The sequence below is a fragment of the Electrona antarctica genome (genome assembly GCF_951216825.1).
Source record: "Electrona antarctica genome assembly, chromosome: 24".
NCBI classification, from domain to species: Eukaryota; Metazoa; Chordata; class Actinopteri; order Myctophiformes; family Myctophidae; genus Electrona; species Electrona antarctica.
The window spans coordinates 29,353,909-29,376,486 of NC_136803.1; the positions used below are offsets into that span (position 1 = coordinate 29,353,909).

Genomic DNA, 22,578 nt, shown 5'->3' on the forward strand with positions numbered 1-22,578 from the left:
CCATGATGACTAAGAATCAATAATTGCAACTCGGGGAGAGAAAATGTATCACCCGTAGCCACCCTATAAACCACAAACACACACTGCAAAATACGCCTTCAGGCTTTGTAGGGTTTTATCGTTTTAAAATTACGTGTTTATTTTTTGCCTCCATAATATTTTATCTCCATGTTTAAACGTTCTGTATTTCTTTTTTTCCGTAAATTAAAGCACTACTTGATCATACTACAGTGTCACACAAAAGTGTCAAACGTTGAGGGGTCAGGCAATTTCAGGGAAATTCCAGATTGCAGCTTTATAACTCCATCTATTGATGATAAGCTTTAACTCTCTCTCTCTCTCTCTGCCTCAATTTACGGGCTGTGCATTGTTCCATACCCGAGTGACCCGAGCCAGAGGATGTTTTTGTTTACACACACACACACACACACACACACACACACACACACACACACACACACTTTCTCCTCGCAGGAAAGAAAAAAAACCCATTAAAAATAACCATTAGCATATTTCCCCGTTAGAAACAATGTGAAATGGTAATGAAGCGAGCGGCTGACCTCCAGTGGAGGATTGTGCATGCATGGGGCCACTAATAGACACCTGGATCCAAGTATAGGGGAGGGTTGTCCTATCTGTTCACAATCAGAAACGCTTGCACATTTTGTTCACTAGAAGTGTACAAGACTAACGGGTATTTTTGATTTGCTAAACTTGTGGTTCTCAGGATTAGGGGGGAGGTTTGAGAAATTCATGTATGGTCCCAAGTACTCTGCAACAAAAAAGATTGTACATACAATGCTCAACTCCATGTCTGGAATGCAGAGGCGTATCTACAATAAGGCGAGGGCAGGCGTCCGCCTGTCCAAATCCATTTCTGGCCTGGCCAAAATCCATACAATGAGAAAAAATCACACCGTGTGAACTGAGTGGTGTAAGGTATTATATAGCCTGATCAGCTGTGGTCTGACGTAATGTCTGACGTAATGAAATCCGCATCAACCAATCAGCATCAACCATGCTCATTTTTTTTGCACAGACAGACTAACAAAGCCAGTTGTAGGAGTGGTTTACACCACTCAAAAAAAAAGATGACAAAAACAAGACATGCAAACTATTAGTGGACAGCTGATTGGCCGTCGCGGTAGAGCGCGACCCTCAATCACCCATTGGAATGTAAATGCAAGCCTTTAATTTTTATTTATTTTTTAAATATATTTTTATTTGGTTTTTAACATTTTAAAGAACAAAACATTTCATTTCCCCACACCTTCCCCCCCCAGCATAAATACAAATACATCATTGTCCTCTTTCTCTGTCACGTCTCTGTACACTTCATACTGTTTCCTCACATGAAAGGTATTGGATAATAGCAACAATAATTACTGCAACAACAACAAATAACGAGTACATATATAAATATACACACCAGCCAAAGGAGATTAAGAATAAAGAGAAAGACAGCTTCAGGATAGACTTCGATAGACTTCAGTGAGGAGATCGACACCCTCTGCCAAGAGGATCCTATTTTATTATTTTCTCAGTGAGTTTATCAGTTCATCAATCTACAAGTTCATCATAGTCAGTTTGTTATGGTAGTCTCCCCTCAATATTTCTTATATTATTAATAATGTTCCCCCATATTCTGTCAAATTCCATTGGTTTCCCTTTAACGTTGTACATAATTTTTTCTGATGTGCTGTATGATAACAATTCTCTCCACCATTGTTTGAGTGTGGGCGGTTGAGATGCAAGCCTTTCAGCCTTTGTATACTACTCGTCTGGCAGGTGTATCTCTTTGAAAACCTTTAGTGCTACGATTGTGCGCGGGGAGACGACAATTAACACATCTTGCCTGTCCAAAATATAATTCTTGCCTGCCCAAAATGTAATTCCTGGAAACGCCACTGCTGGAATGGCTAAACTTGCAATTTGGATTACAAGGAGAAGCAAGACAAAGGGCTGCATGGGTCTACAGATCCAGTGCGGGTTCCAACAGGGCTGCCAGGCTGAGAGTTGAGCATGCTTACTGTAAGCTCACAAACAATCTGGAAGATTTTGATTACATTTGGGCTGTTGGGGGGGTTGTCGTGCCTACCACAGGAAGAGGGAGAGAGAGCCTGGGCCATGGCTCAGTGGTCCAGGCACCTTGGCTGGTAATCCAGTCTGGCAGTGTGCCGAGGGCCTTTACTGCATGTCTTCCCCCCATCTCTCCCCCATTTCCTGTCAGCCTACTGTCTGTCTCTCCATAAATAAATAAAGGCGAAAGCCACAAAAAAACATTTAAAAAAAAAAGGAAGGCAGAGGGAGAGCTGGTTCTTTGCTTCTAGGAAAAACAAAAAACATATTTATATTCTGTATCTTTGTAGTGTGTAGTTGATTGATTGTGGAGTGATTTGGATAGATTTTCTGTAACTAAATGAGCTGATTTGGAAAGCTGTGGTTTTAATATAGAGCTTTAACATAATCTATCTCTCTCTCTCTCTCTCTCTCTCTCTCTCTCTCTCTCTCTCTCTCTCTCTCTCTCTCTCTCTCTCTCACACATGCCTGCCTCGCCCTCTACATCCATCTGTTTCTCCCTACTGCGTATTAATGATGTAATTAAATACTTTTTGTGCCGCGAGAATCAAGAGGGATTCCATTTATTGGCCACCACAATGGACCCGGTCAATGGTCAAAACGAATGCATACACTCCCTTAGGGACTGAATATCTTTTGGCATACCAGTACATTTTGCTAAATCTATTTGGTGGTACCCTGCAGGCCACATTGTGGGGCATGGGCCGTGCGCTGAGAGGGCACAGCAGAGAAAGGACGAAAACTAGTACTGACAGCTGAAACAGATTGCTGGAAGATCACAAAAGCAATGGCATTTAACACAAGGGAAACAAACCATTGCCACTGCCAACTCGAGGTAGTCGAGGACTTCAAACATCTTGGCGTCCGATTCAGCGGAACATGATCTGAAGGTCCAGAGAGCACTAGGTCTGAAATGCCTTGCATGGGGATTGGGGAACCATCTGACAGGAGTCCATGGCTACATTTGAGTCCATTTTCTGCTGTATATGGCACAGCAGAGACATGGAAAAAAGTCCCTGGGCTGGCATCAGAATGGTCCGACTGGCACTTGATGACGGATGACTTCAGCAACTCTGAATCCCATGGCGGGTCACGGACAAGGTCAGAGAGAAGAGGATGGAGGCTATAGCTGGGCACTGTGCCAGGCACCCGGAAACTGGCAGCGAAGCAAACTGACACTGTGGGAGCCATTCCAGATGCTGTATACACATCTGCAGTGGAGGGTGGCGTTTCACAAGTCCTGAGTTGCCTATAGTTGCCTATAGTTCGCACTCTCACATCACTGAATCTCATAGCAGACCTACAAGCTCGTAGCGCGCCACCGAGTGGTGCGCTATGAGCTTGTAGGTCTGCTATGAGAAAATAGGGACACCCGCGTTAACACATTTACTGCTTCTGACGGAAGGTTCCGCCAGTTGGAATCCAACCGTGGCAACTGCTTCTGGCGTAACGTTCCGTCTGATAAGCTTTATTATTGATATCAAACCGGATCGCTGATTTCTTTTTTTTTTTTTGGCTTGGCCTTTCCTTCTTTAGCGATCCTAGACCTGATTGCGCAACCGCGCTGCCGTTCACCTCCCTTTATACAGGCTGACTAAAAAGCTGAATAACTCGAAATCTACGGAGCTCTCCATGGTTTGGATGAAACGTGCGATGTTCGGAGGTCTTTGCTGATTATTACCGGTGGTCTAGATGGGAACATTGGCGCTTTCTAGAGAAAGGATGGCTTCATTTCAGCTTGCTAGCATTGACGGCATTTATTTAGCATCTAAGATGGCCGCCCAAACAGGATGCGAGTCCAGCGTGCGTTACATTACAAACGGCTCGGCAGTCTGCAGATTCCCTGAATGGATGGCGTTCCTCTGCTGCTGCATGGACACTTATTTTCAGCAGCAAAGCAGTAGAATTAATCAGTGAATAAAACCAGCAGGAAAACATGCATTTTCAGAAAACCTTCAGCGATTTTTTTCAAAAACAGTGTACAGTATTTGTTAAAATTACGTTTTTATGTGGGCCACCAGTTCATTAAGTATGCCTGGTTTGCCTGGTGGGTGGTGATGGGTGGTGATCCACATGAACTTAAGCCGCACCCACAGCTGTAGTTGTATGATAAAGGGGGAGGGGTTAGGGAAGGGGCTGATAATGTGATGTCACTATATTACTGTTTTTTTCATTGGCACGTTTGACTGTCAAGGGTTCAGCCTCCAGGAAGAAACCCTAAATACAAAGTGAATACACCATTGCACATAAAAAACAACTCCAGGGTGTCTACTGAAGTACTGTCACCTCATAGACACATGAAAAACTGGAAAAATACAAGAATTGTAGCGCTCTTATCATCTTTAAGAGTTGGAATGGCACATCTGTATGTGAAATGGCTTCGTGGCTCCTATCAAAGTGTCACACTTTTCTCATCGGCCTCTGCCTCCTATATTCCTGTCTCTGTCACTTATATTATATCTCTCTCCCTCAGACTGTTCTTATCTCCATGTGCTGATCACAGTCTCATTTGACCTCAGAGTAGGAGAGTGACCCTTAAGCGCTTTCATCCCTCTACATTATATCACTCCATTCCCCTCCGTTTCCCTCCTTGCCTCTTTCTATCAAGCTTTAAAGATAGAATCCGTAACTTTTTGGTGGGGCCCATCCACTGCAGTAGAGGCCAAATTTCCCACCTATCCACTCTTCCCGAGATGGAAAGCTTACTTGGCCTGGTTGACCATCAGTTGACCCTGATGAAGGCCCATAGCCCCATACAGGCCGAAACGCGTTGGTCGTGTTTTTAACCCTTGTTTTTAATATTTAACTAATTAATGAAATAAAGGATTTTTCTACTTCTACTGGACAGAGCTGCCTTGGACCCTCTTTTAAGTTCGCCACCTTATATCTCCTTCCACAGTGACATTGACTCAAGGTATAGAACTTTTTAAGAACTCTTGTGCTTTGCTATATGAAACCCTACAGTTCTCTCTACATATAAAGGACTCACGTAGCGCTTCTTCTTTTCTTTTTTTTCTGTTACTTGGCCTGGTATCTTATGTTCTCATGAGCTTTGGGCAGTGTGTCAACCAGTAGATATGCTACCCGACCTCAGAAAACAAGGTGTGACGGACGGACGGACGGACGGACGGACGGACATTTTGGCGGTTTTCATATCAAATCTGAGACCTACGCCCGCAATAAGTTCCGGATTGCTGCTTTATTCCCCTCCATGTCCCTGTCTCCCTAATCTATTGATATGAAGCTTCAACTCTCTCTCTCTCACTCCGTCCCTATCTCGCCCTCATCTCATAGTCCACTCCGTACTGCGTGAACCAAGCCAGAGAGGACGACCTTCTTCTTTATCACTTTCCGTGCCTCCATCCTCTCGAAAAGAACATCACTATTTTGTTGCTCTCGGGTCAGAATCTCCATATTTTAACTTTTTGTGTTTTTTTTTTGTGTTAACCCATTCAGGGCGGGAACCCCTTTTGGTGTTTTAAGCATTATGTTACACTTTAGCTATTGCAAAAATAGCAGATCTACAAGCTCGTAGCGCGCCACTGAGTGCCGCGCGACGAGCTTGTAGGTCTGCAAATTTTGAAAAATCTTGAAAATGTGGCACAAATCTTTGAATGCATATTCTTTCAGAGCGAACGTTTTTAACTCAAATCTTTGCTTCTGAGGGGTTCCTGAAACAACATTATTTTCAGATGAGGGTCCTTGACATGAAATATTGAGCACCACTGTAGATCAGCAATAACAGTGTTGATATGAGGTACCTCCACCCGACAGAGACGATATTATGCAGACATAAACCTCTCGCTCTCTCTCTCTCTCTCTCTCTCTCTCTCTCTCCCTCTCCCCGCAGGTGACTACATACTGATGACGGTGTACTTTGACCTGAGCAGGCGGATGGGCTACTTCACCATCCAGACCTACATCCCCTGCATCCTCACCGTGGTGCTCTCCTGGGTCTCCTTCTGGATCAAGAGCGACGCCACGCCCGCCAGGACCGCCCTAGGTATGTACCGTAGCGGGGGCGGCCGGTGGCTCAGGGGTAGAGCGGCCGGATGGTAACCGCAAGGTCGCCAGTTCGAACCCGTAGGCTCCCCCAGAGTTAAGTGTCGAAGTGTCCTTGAGCAAGACTCTGAATCCCCTAATTGCTCCCGATGTGCTGGTTTGCGGTGCCTTGCGTGGTTTACACCGCCATCAGTGTATGAATGTGTGTGTGAATGGGTGAATGTAATGCACAATCTATGTAAAGCGCCTTGGATAAAGGCGCTATATAAAATGCACTATTTACCATTTACTGTATGACCTGCACAGCAGTGATTCTCAATAAACATTATGTTTATTTAATTTGGGGGGGGGTTTGCGGCCTGAAAAAGGCGGAGAAACACGTCTATAGCCTGAAAGCATATAACAATTGGGGGCTCTGGAAAAGTGCTGGCTGAGTGAATTTGTTGTTGTTTACGCTACTTTAATAAGGCAGTGTGACTCAGTCCGTGATATTGAGAGCACTCTGTCCTGGGAGCTGTGAAGCTACACCGTGTATAATCATACACCAGGGTTTGTCTGTCTGACCTATATCGCTGGTGGATGTTACAAGTAAATATACTTACCTTGAGTTGAATGATAAGTTATAATTTACAGGAGTATGGGAGCTTGGTTTTTGTAACAGTCATCCTTTTGTTAGGCAGTAGGTAGTGTAGAGAGTTTATGTAGGTTGATCATTTGTAACCCTTCTTTTCCTTTTGTTTGTTAGGCTTAGATAGAGGGTTCATTTGGTGTTCAGAATAGGTATAGTCCTTTTTGTTTGTTTCCCTGAGTTGCCCCATACAGCCTTTTTGTTGCATTGTATATAATTTAAATAATACGTAATTCAAACCTTGTAACTCGACTTAGCTCGAGAGGGCTCAGCCCCTATCTTTAAGTTGGTTGGAAACCCAGAAACTATCGTTATTAGTCCGTACAGGTTGTCTAGATAGAAGGTTAGCGATATATATATATATATGTGTTCCTCTATTATATATATCCATACTGTTGTACTATTGCATACCTTCTGTCTATTGTATAAAACCTTATCGAAGCACTGTGAATAAACAACAGTTCACTTGCCAGCCTTGTTGCATCCTTTAATAACCCCTAGACATATAAGGGAATGTAACAAGCATAAAGCATAGAGGGGTGGGTCAATCTATACCGCTGGAAACGGACGGAGGCTCCCTATTGGTTCACCAACGAGAGAGAGAGAGAGGGGGGGGGGGAGACATTAGAAGAAAGGGGGGGGGGGACAGACAATGTGTAAGATGGCGTTTTTCTGTGTGCTTGCATGCTGGAAATGCTAAAATCAAAGCATGCTTGTTTGCACACTTGGGCATGCATGTTATACTTCAGAGGTCACTGACCTTTTCAGGATCAGGGCCTATATTTGAAGATCTTGACAGGGGTTACAAACCATATTCATCTGACCACTTGTTCCGGCTTGAAAATACATTTTTAAATGTTTCACTTTTTTTTAAATATTAATGTTATATTATCATTAAAATCGTACTGTTTTGCCATACAGTATTATGTTTTTCTTTTGGGGGGGGGGGGCACTTGCAATTATCCTCACGGCCCATACGTTGGGAATATTCTATTATGCATGTATGTGTCAAGTTTATTTTATTTAATTGTTTATTCTCCATGCATCCCATTTGACATTCATGTTCAAAGTTGTCCTGTCGTGTGTGATGATAGTGCTGCACCCTTTTCTTATTTGAGCATCAGTTGTTTGTTTGTTGTTGTTGTTGTTGTTGTATTGTTTTGTTTTTTCATCCTCACTGCATGCCTGCCTGCAGTCAGTTCATGTGGCGTCCTGCCGGATCATATGCTTGTGCACGCGCTTCTGAGCGTTCCCCGTTCGAACGCTGCTTGCTTGGAGGTAAGTCTGTGAAAAGTTCACTTCTAAACTGTGCGGTGGACTGTACTAGTGTGTACAGAGTCAATGTTGTCTGTTTGGCAGAAACCGTCACACAAAAGCATCAAAATCAGCAGATTCAACAAGCTTGAAGCACTGCGATAGGCGTCTTGACAAGCTTGGACAACGCCTCGCGTTGTGAGCTTGTAGATCGGCTACTTGTGTGCGACACTCTTGTATGATAAAGTAGGGCATTCATTTACTAAAAAAACACATTTAAAATATGGAGGTTTCTTAGCCTGGGTTCCAGCCTGATTCGTGGCGCTCCATGGATTTGTATTGTCACTCGCTACTCAAGTCTGGCCAGCATTTCATAAGGTCACCTGTTACGTAGCCACGTTGTTGCTGATGCGTCATCATCAGCCAGCGCCACTCTATCCATGCTTCTTACTACTGTTGGGGGAAAAAAATGACGGCTGTGTGGGGTGAGTTTAGTGAACGGTAAGGCGGACGTTGCAGCACGACAGCAGTAGCTGCGCAGTGCGCATTGATACGACACCAAACTAGTGATTATTATTTCCCCCAACCCGCACCACAGACCAATCAGAAGCCATGCACGGGACCATTTCACCCTTTTTACATGTCCCGCCTATACTTTGGAGATGGGACCCTTTCCAAACGGAGTAGTGAAGTCTCTAGGTCGTCCTCAGACGAGCCTTCCATCATCGCTTCCAGTCATCCCGGTTCTCCATACATTACATCCGGCCAGCTCGGCCATCGGTGGCCGAACGGTTTGCGGAGCGGTCTTGATACCGGAAGGTCGCCAGTTCGAATCCCCGGACCGGCACGTTAAAATTACCACCGCTGAAGTGCCCTTGAGCAAGGCATTGAACCCCAACCATGAAATGTTCTATGAGCAGGGCGTGGCTGTAAACAAGCATCTCGAGCTTAGTCCACTTACCCTGGGTAAACAAAGAACTTTGCTTTGCTTTGCTCGTTGGTGCTTTGCACTCCTGCATCTTTCTTGAGTACATCCACATAATGTTAGTATGGGACAACACAAATCCACGGAACGCAGCGAATCAGGTTGGAACCCAGGCTAGAGGTTTCTGCTCGACCATGAACTGCAGTGACAAAATAAAGTGAATGAATGAATGAAATGAATATTGACACTACAATCTACAATACACTACACATTATGTTATTCAATCAATCAATGCTTTATTTCAGACCCAGGGAGATGCATATCACAGAAGAGTAAAATACAAATCCGCCAGTGCTTCCACAATTTGGAAGATAATCTATACAAACTGTATACAGGGTTATAGTCACAGCAGTAATGATGTAATTTTCTGACTCGGTTGCTCTACACATAAATTAAGTTTCTTAAAACTTCAGGGCAAGTTGCAACCCTGACACTTACAAACACATATATTTTTTTTTATGTTGTGGCTTTCGCCTTTATTTTCATATTTTTTATGGAGGGATAGAAAGTAGGCTGACAGGAAATGGGGAGAGAGATGGGGGGGGGGGGGGGGGTGACATGCAGTAAAGGCCGTCGGGATCAGGAGTCGAACCCGCGGCACACTGCCAGACTGGATTACCAGCCAAGGTGCCTGGACCACTGAGCCATGGCCCAGGCCCACTTACAAACATATGGCTATAAAAATGCAATTCATTATTACATGAATGTATCATAAGTGCAAAAGGACTATCCTATGTCTACGTGCTCTTCGGTGCTCTTCGGTGTTAACATGCATTCTATATAATTCGTCCTCGATGAGAATGAGAACTGGTACACTATAAAATTGACAACCTGAACATTTATTTTCTGTTCATTAAAGAGCTGGGAATACTAGGGGGAGACTGAATAAACACTATAAAACACTAACACTAACCTCTTAACAAAAAATAAAATCACTTAACCTACCTTTAGGGAGGCATATTTTATTCATACCGGTAAGACCCCCCGAGGGCGAGAAGCGGCCTCGCTCTGAGGGCGAGAAGCGACCTCGCCCTTTAGGGCGCCCTTTAGTTGCACGCATCCGCCTGGGTGATGGCAGACTGCTGAGCAGTATATTTTTGAGTGGTGCAAACCACTCCAACAACCAGCTTTGTTTGTATCCGTGTTTGTGTGTACCTGTACGTGGGGCCCAAAATAATGAGCATGGTTACTATGGTCACTGACATTACGTCAGACCACAGCTGATCAGGCTATATAAGACCTTGCACCACTCAGTTCACACGGGTGTGATTTTTTTTGTCAACTAGTACCAACAAGGTCGACTAGTGGATTTACTAGTCGACTAGTTGCTTAATGCCCTATCATACGCCGAGTTGGCGGTGCCCGGGAACGAACCAAAGAACTTGTGGCCCAAAGGCGAAAGCTCTACCGACTGAGCTACCCAGACACAATATATTATAACTACCAATTAAATAAATAAATAAATAGGCTTAAAAAGCTATTTATTTCACAGAATAATGTATTGGTCAAAGGTTCGTACATATGCTAAGCATATGGACTAATCAGACACACTGGACTGGTCTGAACTCTGAAGTGGGTAGTCTGGGGGAGTTAAAGACCATGCATGGTGTTTTAAAACTCAATTAAGCAACAGGATAGAGACAGTTGAGGGGCATCAGGGTCACTGTGGCCTCGGGACATAATTATATAGTTTTGGAGGAGCAGAATGCCAAACCGAGGGGCCACGGATTCATAAAGACAGTTGCTGTCGGGCAGAAACCTCTCATTCTAGCTTTTTGTGTTTTTTTAATTTATTTTGTACTTAATTTATTTTTGTACTTTTTACTTACTTACATAATCATACAGCTCCACACATAAAAACATCAAAAGCAGCACACATCCGCAAAGCTTTCAATCTTGTCGATCTGCTATTTTAGCTGTTTTTAAGTGGTGCAACCACTTCCTTAACTCTTTGAGAGTTTCATGGATTTCTATATAGTTTTTAGACTTCTCTATGGCAGAATGGCGTTTTTGAATGATTTATTGAAAATTCTCTGTTGTGAATGTGTGACAACGAAAGACCTTCAGAGAAAGCTTGGCTTGTCTGCTTCCAGGAAAAAAATGAACTGAGTTGATAAAATGTTTAGTTTTTGTGTTGAAAGCCTTTTAAAAGAGCCTGCATTTACACTGGGTAGTGTTTCTAGGACAACAAAAAAAGTTATGCCCGGTTGAAGTTTTATTTTCTAAATAACTTTTTTTCTGCTGGGCGTACATAGCCATGCAATATCTCATTTTAAAGGGTGAGTTGTCTAGTTCAATTAAAATAAAATAAAAAGTTTCTCACATGTACCACTGTAGATATTTTGCCATCTATAAATAGCATGGTCAGTCATGATCAATCTGACCTATCCAGCTAAAAGTCCCCCTAGCTCTGAAATGGAACATCATATAAACTCAATTCTTTTTTGGGGTAAAATTAGACATTCTAACGCACATTTTGATATATACCATGTTTACATAGTCTTACCAGTACCGTGTCTATTCATGCATGTATCTCAAAAACCTGTTGTGAAGAAACAGTTTTGATAAAAAAACACATCCAAGGACATTGTTTTGATATGACTTTGTGCCCATGATATGTATCAAAATATAGACTTGAATGTATACTGTATTATAACAAAAAAATTGGGTTCTTACCATCTACCGTTACAGAGTAAATCACAGTTGAAACTCGCTTAGTCAAACCATAAACCTCAGAATAGTGAACAAAATAGCCATGACAGGTCTAACTCATTGTAAAAGCTTGTCTTTTATTTTTTATGACTACTAACATAATACAATTATAATAAATATTACAGAAAATAAATAGGCCTACATACAAAACAGTTGTCCCCAAACTCCCCAGTGTCCCCAAACCACTGCATTCCAGTTGTTCTTGACGGTGTGTGTGTGTGTGTAGGCTAAATTAAAAAAAAACAACAACTGAAATGAATGAATGCATCCGGTTCAGTGTCGGAGAAATCCATCGCAGTCTTGACTCTTCGTCTTCATCATCATCATCATCCTCCTCCTCCTCCTCATCTGATGCCAGTTCTAAATATATAAAAATAAACATTTAGCTGTAGTCAGCCCGGCCAATAGCCAGTTGGGGGGGGACGGGGGACGTAGGCTATCTGACATCATCGTCATCATCATCATCACACGGAGACACACTAAACAATGTACAATCATGATTGTATACAATATACAATGAATGCAATTATCGTGCAAGCTCAGACGTCAATGAAACGTCATACAGATCTTATATAATACGCTACTGTTAGCTTCACTCCCCGTCCCCCCTCCGATCCTTGTAGCAAGGTCATCATAACGAACCACGCGTTGCTTCAGTAAACGATGCATGTTTGTTCTCCGTCTTTGTAGACAGTAAATAAAAGGAGCGAACATTACTCTAAAGATCAGATCGCCTATAAGGCACGCTACAATATAAAATACTTGTACTGCCATGCGTGCATGCCTGCTACGATACATTTGTACTGCACAAACCAACCGATCGACACCAACCCTCCCTCCAGCCATTAGCCAGCACCAATGCACCGACCAACACCATTAGCCAGCACCTTTGGTGCTGGCTAATGCCTGGGGGCCATCGTGGTGAGTCATTCTGGCGTCATGATCTGACTAGTAGTAGTAATTATCCAAGCATCTATTTGTAGCGATCATCTTATGATTTCTGATCACTATAGAAGGGCATTTTCTACAATAAGATTACCTCAAAACATTCCGGGTTGATCGTCTTCTTCAATGGTTTCCCGGTATAGCTCATCGGACGACGATGGGGAGACAATGAAAAAAGGAGGGAGGGAGCAGCGAGTCTCGCTGTAAGCACTGGACCAGGGCTACTCCGCCTGGAGAAGGCGACTGGGACGCGTATGGATCAATACTACTACCACAAAACTCGCTCAAATAAATAGTACTGCTTTCAACTTTTTCTGCTAGAAAATCGCTCGGGCGAGACGGCAAAACAGGCAAAACAATGAAGACTCCCTCTGCCCCCACTGTTTACAGGGGTTGGGACCAGCTTCCAATGGCAACACGTACACGTGTGTCACATGACACGGGTTTTCTGGGTAATGTAGTTGGAATATAAGCTCAGGAATTTAAACAGCGCTTCGGAGCATATTAATATGTTTAGATTCATCAAAAACTGTGAAGACGCCAATTGGCGTCATTGATCATTTACGGAATTCTGATGAAGACGCCAATTGGCGTCTTTCATCTTCTAAGGGTTAAGTGACTATGTGTGTGGTTGGGTGGGTGGCTGGCTGGCTGGGTGGGTGCGTCTGAGCACGAAAACAGCATGGTTGTTTTTCACCACCTGTGCGCAACCTAACACACACACAAACACACACGCACATATTAACAGTATATATGGTGATTTCGGGTGTGCCAGTACAGTACAGTACAGTGACAGTACAGTATAGTACAGTGAAGGGTACAGTAGAGGGACCCCCACACGGTAACTCTGTCATTTCTCAACCGTTTCGGACGCGGGGCGGCTCGCCGGAATCGGGCCGGCACCATGGGTGCGTTCATGTGGGTTCATGTGCGTTCATGCGGGTACCCCCACACGGAGTTGCACCACTTACTTCACACGGGTGTGATTTTTTAATTTGAATCGTGAGTCGTGGACATATATGCGGTTTCCACCCGACAGACGAGATCTACATCCTAGGAATAGAAAGTGGGCGGCAGTGGCTCAGGAAGTAGGGTGACTACTTGGAAATCGGAAGGTTTCCGGTTCGATCCCCCGGCTCCTCCTGGGTTAGTGTCAAAGTGTCCTTGAGCAAGAAGTGTGTGCGTGTGCGTGTAAATGTAATGAACAATGTATAAAGCACTTTAGTTAAAGGAGCTGTATAAATAATCCATCCATGAATCCAAGGAGGGCCTGGCATTCAGCGGAGCAGTTAGTAGAGCAGTGCCTTGCTTAAGGGCATGTCAACAGTAGTAGAGGAGCGTTGAGAGAGTGAAAGAGTACATATCTCACTTCCCTATATCCCGCCCCAATCCGACTGGAGCCCCGGCCGGCGGTGACCTTACAGTGGAAGCCTGCCGCTGCTTCCGACTGCAGGCGATGGAAAACCTTCACAACCTCTAGTACAGGGGTTCTCAACGTTTTTGGCCGGGGACCCCCGGAAATGCTTTGGCAATGTCTCGGGACCCCCGCCCCGCCCCCTCCCGACCCCCAATATAAATTGACTGCTACAATAACCTTAAACCATTTTGGGCGGGAACCCCTTTTGGTGTTTTAAGCATTGTTATAATTTAGCTATTGAAAAATAGCAGACCTACAAGCTCGTAGCGCGCCACCGAGTGGCGCGCTACGAGCTTGTAGGTCTGCTATTTTTGAAAAATCGTGAAAATAAAAAAATATTTTTTTGAAAATAATTTGGGGACCCCCTAAAATAATTTGGCGACCCCCCGAGGGGTCGCGACCCACGGGTTGAGAACCCCTGGTGTAAAGCAACTAAGGAGGGTTAAATTAGTACCCTAGCCCGCCAAACACCAGATTCTCGGGTTCCAGGGCTTGTATTCTTTTTTTGTTTTTTTTTTGTGGCTTTCGCCTTTATTTTATATATTTTATGGAGGGACAGACAGTAGGCTGACAGGAAATGGGGAGAGAGATGGGGGGGGGGGGGGGAGACATGCAGTAAAGGCCGTCGGGATCGGGAGTCGAACCCGCGGCACACTGCCAGACTGGATTACCAGCCAAGGTGCCTGGACCACTGAGCCATGGCCCAGGCCGGGCTTGTATTCTTTAATCCATGTTTGAATCCGATCGTATCGTTAGCCACCGAACGCTAACCCAACAACACAAAGTGGGACAGTGGCCGCGGCCATTTTGAAGATGCGCGCGCATCCAATTCCATTCTAAGCCCTGCATTCAAAGCCCTGTATCTCAGAAAGGACATTGAGGGGGTTCACGTTTCTGGTGAAAACAAGGGTTTTCAACGGGCTGTAGCATTCGCTGTGATACTCGCGGTCGGGTTTTTCCACCACCGACCGAGACAACAACAACCGGTCATGACACCACACACAGCAGTTTGTCATTGTAACATCCGGTTACGGATATTTGGCTGTGTTACGATAAAACCTTGGCAATACGCTATCGAGGGATTAATTAATGCTGGCGGAAATTGGCTTAAAAATAATAATAATACAAATTAAAATTCTACTGTAGGCCTATATTTTTTTTAACATTTTTCTTATGCAATCTTAATGCAAGATTACTTCTCATTTCGACTACTAAAAGCAAAAATAAATAAGGTTTTCCCATTCAGACACACAGCAGTACATGTATATGCCTTCTGCATTTCACTGTTGTCGATGTGAGAAATGTAATGTAGTCTAGTCTAGTCTGTTTCCTTTAAATTATTCAAAGGCAAAAATATATGACTACTTTCATTGTGGGTTTTTAGTTTTAGTTTTTTCATGTCCTATGAAAGCAGGGAACCATAGCAACATTTAATTAGATTGAGTGAATAGTTTTGAACCTACAGCTAATGGAACTGAAGTCAAGTTAAAACACTTCTCTCTCTCATTCAGAGACAGTATTACAGACATCTATCACATCATGTATAGCGGGGGTTGCATTTCTTTGTTTTCATTCGTGGGTATCTTTCACGCCTATGTGAGTGTGACTACTAGACTACTAGTCTTTGTTGTTAAGGTGACTCCACACAAGCAAACTTGTTCAGACTAGTCAAAGACTACTTAAAACTGTCAGATTGCAACAGACTAGCATTTTTTAATCAGCACAAAACCAGTCGCCCGACGAAACAGTATTCTTCTCCATGCTAATTGCAAAAAGCAGCCTGCAGCGCAGTTTGCAGTGTTGCCCGTTCTGCTTATTATAAGCGACTTTGGGCTAGTTTTCCTGTAACATAGCTTAATATTCATAGTTGCCCGTTGCTTTCGTTTGGGCTTATATTTCTGAAGTGTAGTTGCTTATTTGGGCTTGCTTTCATGATTCTTTTTGAAAACATACATCACCAAACGTACCGTAGTTACGTCATCAGCCGATCCCTGTTTGGCCGACTGACAACACAGACATACGACCGACATACGCAGCCGATTACAGTACTTGCGCGCTCTGCTTAATAATATGAACCAGTAAAGACGCCCTGGCGAGAAGGGCGAGGTCGCGTGCACACGTCCGCCTGGGTGACGGCAGACTGCTTGGCGCTTTGGCATGGGGGGGGGGTCAGATCAACATATGGAATGAATTCTGTAATGGCCATATATGGAGCGTGCTTTTCCGGGTCTTTATCAAAGAGGCAGAGGCAAATCACAGATGACAGTCTGCATAATAATCATGTCGCCTCGTATCGTGTCACGTTTCCCCCCACAGACAATGACTGTTTAACCGTGTTGGGGTTTACTCATCAAACCAACAGGCACGGAGCGGACTACATGCTTTTTGCTGTCAGCGTGAGATTAACTTAACCCATTTTGGGCGGTAACCCCTCTTGGTGTTTGAAGCATTATGTTATACTTTAGCTATTGAAAAATAGCAAATCTACAAGCTCATAGCGCGGCACCGAGTGCCGCGTTACGAGCTTGTAGGTCTGCTATTTTTGAAAAATCTTTGAATATATATTCTTTCACAGAGAACGTTTTGAACTCATATCTTTGCTTCTGGGAGGGTCCCTGGAACAACATGTTTTCAGATGGGGGTCGGCGGCCAATTACATATAATCTTGGGGGTCCTTGACATGAAAATGTTTCAGAACGACTGACATAGAAACATGGGTTTTTCAGAAAACTGTCCGGATTTAGAAAACATTTGTAGAATCGTTCTCAGGTCGAAATGGGTTAACAGGACGCGTGCAACTTGTGTTCCGCTCGTGCATTTCTGTAACACTAACGCACTGTAATGGTACGTCGAGGCGAATATGGTTGTGAAGCTTCAGTGGTACTGTAGTATGATATCATTGTTGTCGGTGAAGTATATTTAATAACGGAAACCTCGTATGAATGAACACTGGTGGAAAAAGTACTCGATTGTTTTGCTTAAGTAAAAGTACCAATACTTCAATTTAGAACTACTTCGTTACAAGTAAAAGTACGGAATTGAAAATGTACTTGAGTAAAAGTACAAAAGTATCGGCATAAAAATGTACTTAAAGTACATTTTGCAGAATGTCCCACTTCACAAGTTCAAAATGTGGTGTTCAAAAGTCTATTGAAAATAGCAGATCTACAAGCTCATAATGCGTCTCGTTGCGACGCATTTTCTAATCAAAATTAAAATATCCATAGTAACTAGTAACTAGTAAGTTTTCAAATAATTGTAGTGGAGTAAAAGTACAAATGTTGGCTCTGAGATGTAGTGGAGTAAAAGTACTGGAAATTAGAAATACTCAAGTAAAGTACAAATACCTCAAAATTGTACTTAAGTACATAAAAGTACTTAGTTACTTTCCACCACTGTGAATGAATGGACCATTGTAAAGCGCTTTGAGTAAGCACTCTGTACATAGAAAAGCGCTATAAAAATGCAATCCATTATTATTGTTATTTTTACTAGTTAGGTGCCCGGCTGTAGTCGGTAACGACGGAAGTTGGAGATCCATGCCCATACACCCGGCTATGCAATACCCGTTGTACCCGTGTCAGAGTACCCGTTCCACCCATCTATCTGTGTCCCTTTTATGCCCATATATGGAGATTTCTTTATCTGTCTCTCCGTGTCCCTTTATTCCTATATATGGAGTTCTGTGTCGGGCATGCCCAAATATGAAGTGTGTTGCCTAATCTCAATGTGAGAGTCAAACGGCCATGGCCATTTTGATCTTCGGGTCGTGGCACGTCACACTAGCATTCCAGAGCTAGGCAAATGTAGCTTAGGGTCGGGGCCTACATTAATCAATATAAAACATTTTGACCTGAGATCAGATTCTAAAAAGTCTTCTACATCCTGACAGTTTTATGAAAAAGCTGTTTCTATGTCAGTCGTTCTTCGATTTTTCAAAAATAGCAGACCTATTTTTCAATAGCTAAAGCATAACATAATGCTAACACCAAAAGGGGTTCCCACCCAAAATGGGTTAAGACCTGTGCAGATGTCCTAGGCCTCCTACGGTTTTATTTGATAAGACGTCTGTAGACGTCTTTAGCATCAAGTGTTAAGACCATGCGCCATGGCACAAAGTTTCGTCTTTGAAATAGGGCCCTCAAAAGGTGCTGTGTTTTTTTTTTCAAATGTTTTGTTTTTCCAAAACTAAACTAAAGTAAAGAATGACTCATTCCAAGTCTACTGTTCACCGCAAGCTTCTGCAGTCATCCTTCTGATGGCTGGCAAATGACAACACTGTGCGTGCGTGCGTGCGTGCGTGCGTGCGTGCGTGCGTGCGTGCGTGCGTGCGTGCGAGCGTGTTTGTAGTGTTCTTCCTGCTTTAGGTTTATAGTTAAAACAACAATATTTGTAAAAATGACATTCATAAAATTGTTGTTCTGAAAGTTTAAAGTCCCCGTAATATTGTGTGTGTGAGAGAGAGAGAGAGACTATCATTTATCATCTATCCAGTACCAAAGGCACTACAGATTTTACTGTCTAGGACACAGTGACCCACAGGAAGGACTGATATGATATGTTTGTCTGCCTTAGATGCGATGCATTGTTTTTAGCTTGTTGTGAGGTCTGCTACTTTTGGCACACCACTCCACCGTGCAACGAGGTACAAAGTATGAGCATGTGAATTGGGCTTTTGGGTCTGATTTTTCTTTCTCGATAACATGATCAAAGGCAGCGCTGCAGACCTGTGTGTCTGTCAACTAGCCGTCCTTTGGCTGTCTCGGTACGGAATGACCAAAAGGCGGCCTGGGCTTAATCCATTCTGAACAGGAACCCCTTTTGGTGTTCAAAGTATTATGTTATGCTTTAGCTATTGAAAAATAGCAGATCTACAAGCTCATAGCGCGGCACCGAGTGCCGCACTACGAGCTTGTAGGTCTGCTATTTTTGAAAAATCGTGAAAATGCAGTGCAAATCTTTGAATATATATTCTTATGCAGAGCCAACGTTTTTAACTCAAATCTTTGCTCCTGGGGAGGTCACTGGAACAACATATTTTCAGATGGGGGTCGGCAGCCAATTACATATATTTGTTGGGGGTCCTTGACATGAAAAGGTTTGAGAACGACTGACATAGAAAAATGGGTTTTTCAGAAAACTGTCAAGATTTAGAAAGGTATTTGTAGAATCGTTCCCAGGTTAAAATGAGTTAAGTGTGTATTTTGTGTGTGTCTCTTATCTAAGACATACGGACCCTCCTGGAAAGGCCTGTAATTCCCATCCTCTCCCTCCCCTCACCCTGGCAGACAAACAGGTATAGGGGAAGACAAGCGAGGCTGCCGCGGCCGAGATAAACATCCTCGGCCCCCGACAATGGAAGCCATTTAGCCTCTCTCTTCACCCTGTTCTTCACCCTCCACTTTTAGCACTCTCCCTCCCTGACCCTGGGACCGGGATACAAAGGAAGAGAGTGATGGAGGATGCGTGGGGACTTGAGACGGAAAGAGAGCACATGCCAAAAAAAAAGGAGATGGAGGGATAATAGAATATCAAACCGTAGCCTCAGAGAGAGAGTTAGATAAGCCATTTTTGGCGGGAACCCCTTTTGGTGTTAGCATTATGTTATAAAGCAAAGTTCTTTGTTTACCCAGGGTGAATGGACTAAGCTCGAGATGCTTGTTTACAGCAGATCTACAAGCTCATAGCGCGCCACCGAGTGGCGCGCTACGAGCTTGTAGGTCTGCTATTTTTGAAAAATCGAAGAACCACTGACATAGAAACATAGCTTTTTCAGAAAACTGTCAGGATGTAGAAGACATTTTTAGAATCTGATCTCAGGTCAAAAATGGGATAAAGGGCCCTTGTTAGATGATGATTATAGGTTCAGTGGTGTGTACTTCTTCAATTGTGCTAGTTAGACAGCACATTACAGACGTTGCAACGTTTCAGAGAGAGCTGGCGCCATTGGCACTTCAGTGGATTGTTCATTGTAACAGACAAAGGGAGTGTAATTGACAAAGTGTGACAAATGGTGCCATGTTCGAACTGGCCTTAATTTCACACCAGATACTTTTATGTTAAAGAAGAGTATGTGATGAGGTCAGATGTCATGTCTGTAGGCTATAATTATACTGCATAGTGCAAAATTCAGCGATATAGCATTGTGGTTGTTTTATGTTAACCCATTTAGACCCGAGTACGATTCTACAAATGCCTTCCAAATCTTGACAGTTTTCTGGAAAAACCCTTCTCAAACATTTTCATGTCAAGGACCCCCAAAAATATATGTAATTGCCCGCCGAGCTAGCCTGGATCCAGCCCAAAGACCCAGCCCACTCTCTGAGTGGACTGCATCTCTTGGTCTGGTGTTGCACTGTGAACCTATAATTTCTTCGGTAGAAAAATGTATTATCCAATGAGAATCGGTGGTGGGGGGGTGGGTCTAACGAACAACTAATCAGCGCCGAGTCCCGTTTTCAGCGTCATCACGCAGCGCAACACACAGAGGGTTGAGGGAAATTCTAATCCCCTCCCCCTTGAAATCGCTCAGACAGGAGACAATGTCAGACTGAAGCTTCAAGAAAGCTACAGTCTGATAATCAGGCTACCGCCGAGCCCCATCTGAAAATATGTTGTTCCAGGGCCCCCGACAGAAGCAAAGAGATTTGAGTTAAAAACCCTCGCTCTGAAAGAATATATTCAAACATTTGGGCCACAATTTCACGATTTCTCAAAAATAGCAGACCTACAAGCTCGTAGCGCGGCACTCGGTGAGCTTGTAGAGCTGCTATTTTTCAACAGCTCAAGTACAACATAATGCTTAAAACACCAAAAAGGGTTCCCGCCCCCAAAAGAACACCAGTGGAAGAAGTGGAAATAGCGGCCCTCCGAAAATTAAGGTGCGTGACTAGACTCAAGTGCACATATTTCTTTATCTCCTCCAGCTCGGCTGAAGCAGAGTTAATAAAGAAATGTGTTATTGAGCGCCTCTCTTTTATTTCCACTTTGCTCATTTTCTTTAAGCTTTGATTGTAGCTGCGGGCACCCGCCGTCAAGGACACGATCAGAGGAAGCACACCTGCTCTATATTCGGGTTGTTTTCTCCCATTCTCTTTAAAGACGATGTTTTTCACGCTTTTAGAGCATATCTGTGTTCTATTTGTATGTATTGTTTTATCAGAAGTCCCTATAAAGCCAATCTTAACCCATTTTGGGCGGGAACCCATTTTGGTGTTAGCATTATGTTATGCTTTAGCTATTGAAAAATAGCAGCTCTAGGTCTGCTATTTTTGAAAAATCGTTAAAATGTGCCTCAAATCTTTCCGAAAATTGTCATGATTTAAAAAACTTTTTTTTTTATTTCGACGCCAGGCCTGAATGGGTTAATATTATGTCCTGTCAAACAAAAAAACATACTGTGTGATGACTTAGTTAATCTTGATTTCTTTCACCTGTTTGGTTGCTCCAAACGCACCTGTTTCAAAATTAATTGACAGAAAAAGCCATTTCACCACCAGGGGGCACACGCACATTAGACACACCAACGGACCGACATGCGGAAACAGCGGTCGGACATGCGGTCGAACAACATGTGGTCGAACAAGTTTAAGAGAAGGTGCACTTGTGCTAGGCATATCGTATATCATTGGAGGGTCATTCAAGACGCAAGCGGAGCCACCATGGGCCAGGTGGAACCATTGCGGCTCGAGAATCCACCACTCCTGAATGAAGTGCCTGGTGCTGGCAGCTGGGAGTCTGGTGCAACGCACAGGTGCTGGACCTGGTGAGAGCAGGAGTGGACCTGGTGAGACGTGTAGGAGGGCCCCGGACAGGAGTCAACCCACAGAGCCTATAGTCCTTCCACGCGCCAGATTGATGCGTTCCTCCTGCATACCCAGTCCCGGCAGAGAAGTTCAGGAGGAACGGATTGTGTGCCCCTGGTTTTTCCCTAATGGGACCGATCGAGGGTATAGCAACGTGTCATTTACATTTTAAATGACACGTTGGGGCATTTTCTGCTGAAGCGAAAATGAAAGTGGCGGTATTTATAATGTGAGACACATCCGTGATATCTTGACATATCAACTTATTAATATTCACTTGCTCATTCGCAGTTATGTTCTTTATTTAAACCATTTTCAGCGGGAACCCCTTTTGGTGGTTACATACATTATGTTATCATTTAGCTATTGAAAAATAGCAGATCTACAAGTTCATAGCGCGGCACCGAGTGGCGCGCTATGAACTTGTAGGTCTGCTATTTTTGAAAAAATCGTTAAAATGTGCCTCAAATCTTTCAGAAAATTGTCATGATTTAGAATTTTTTTTTTTTTAATTTCGACGTCAGGCCTGAATGGGTTAAACCATTGACGCATGACAGAGATCTTTTCTTTTCAAATCTTTGAATCTATATATATATATATATATATATATATATATATATATAATGTGGGTTGATATAAAAAGATTTAATTTTATTTTTATTAAATCCTCGGTCGAGGACGAGACTACCAAAAAAGCACGACGGCACCTTTTCAATACATGCTCAAATGCTTATCGTTTTATTATTTTCTC

At 43.4% G+C, this 22,578-nt stretch overlaps 1 protein-coding gene across 1 annotated transcript in view; it reads left to right on the forward strand.

Moving 5' to 3' along the window:
• The window catches only part of LOC306917612 (gamma-aminobutyric acid receptor subunit gamma-3-like), a 222,808-nt gene that overhangs the window by 182,847 nt on the left and 17,383 nt on the right, over positions 1-22,578 (forward strand). The window contains exons 8-9 of the mRNA XM_079495910.1: positions 5,930-6,082; positions 7,905-7,987. Of these exons, the coding sequence (XP_079352036.1) occupies positions 5,930-6,082; positions 7,905-7,987 (236 nt within the window). The remainder of the gene's footprint in view (positions 1-5,929; positions 6,083-7,904; positions 7,988-22,578) is intronic.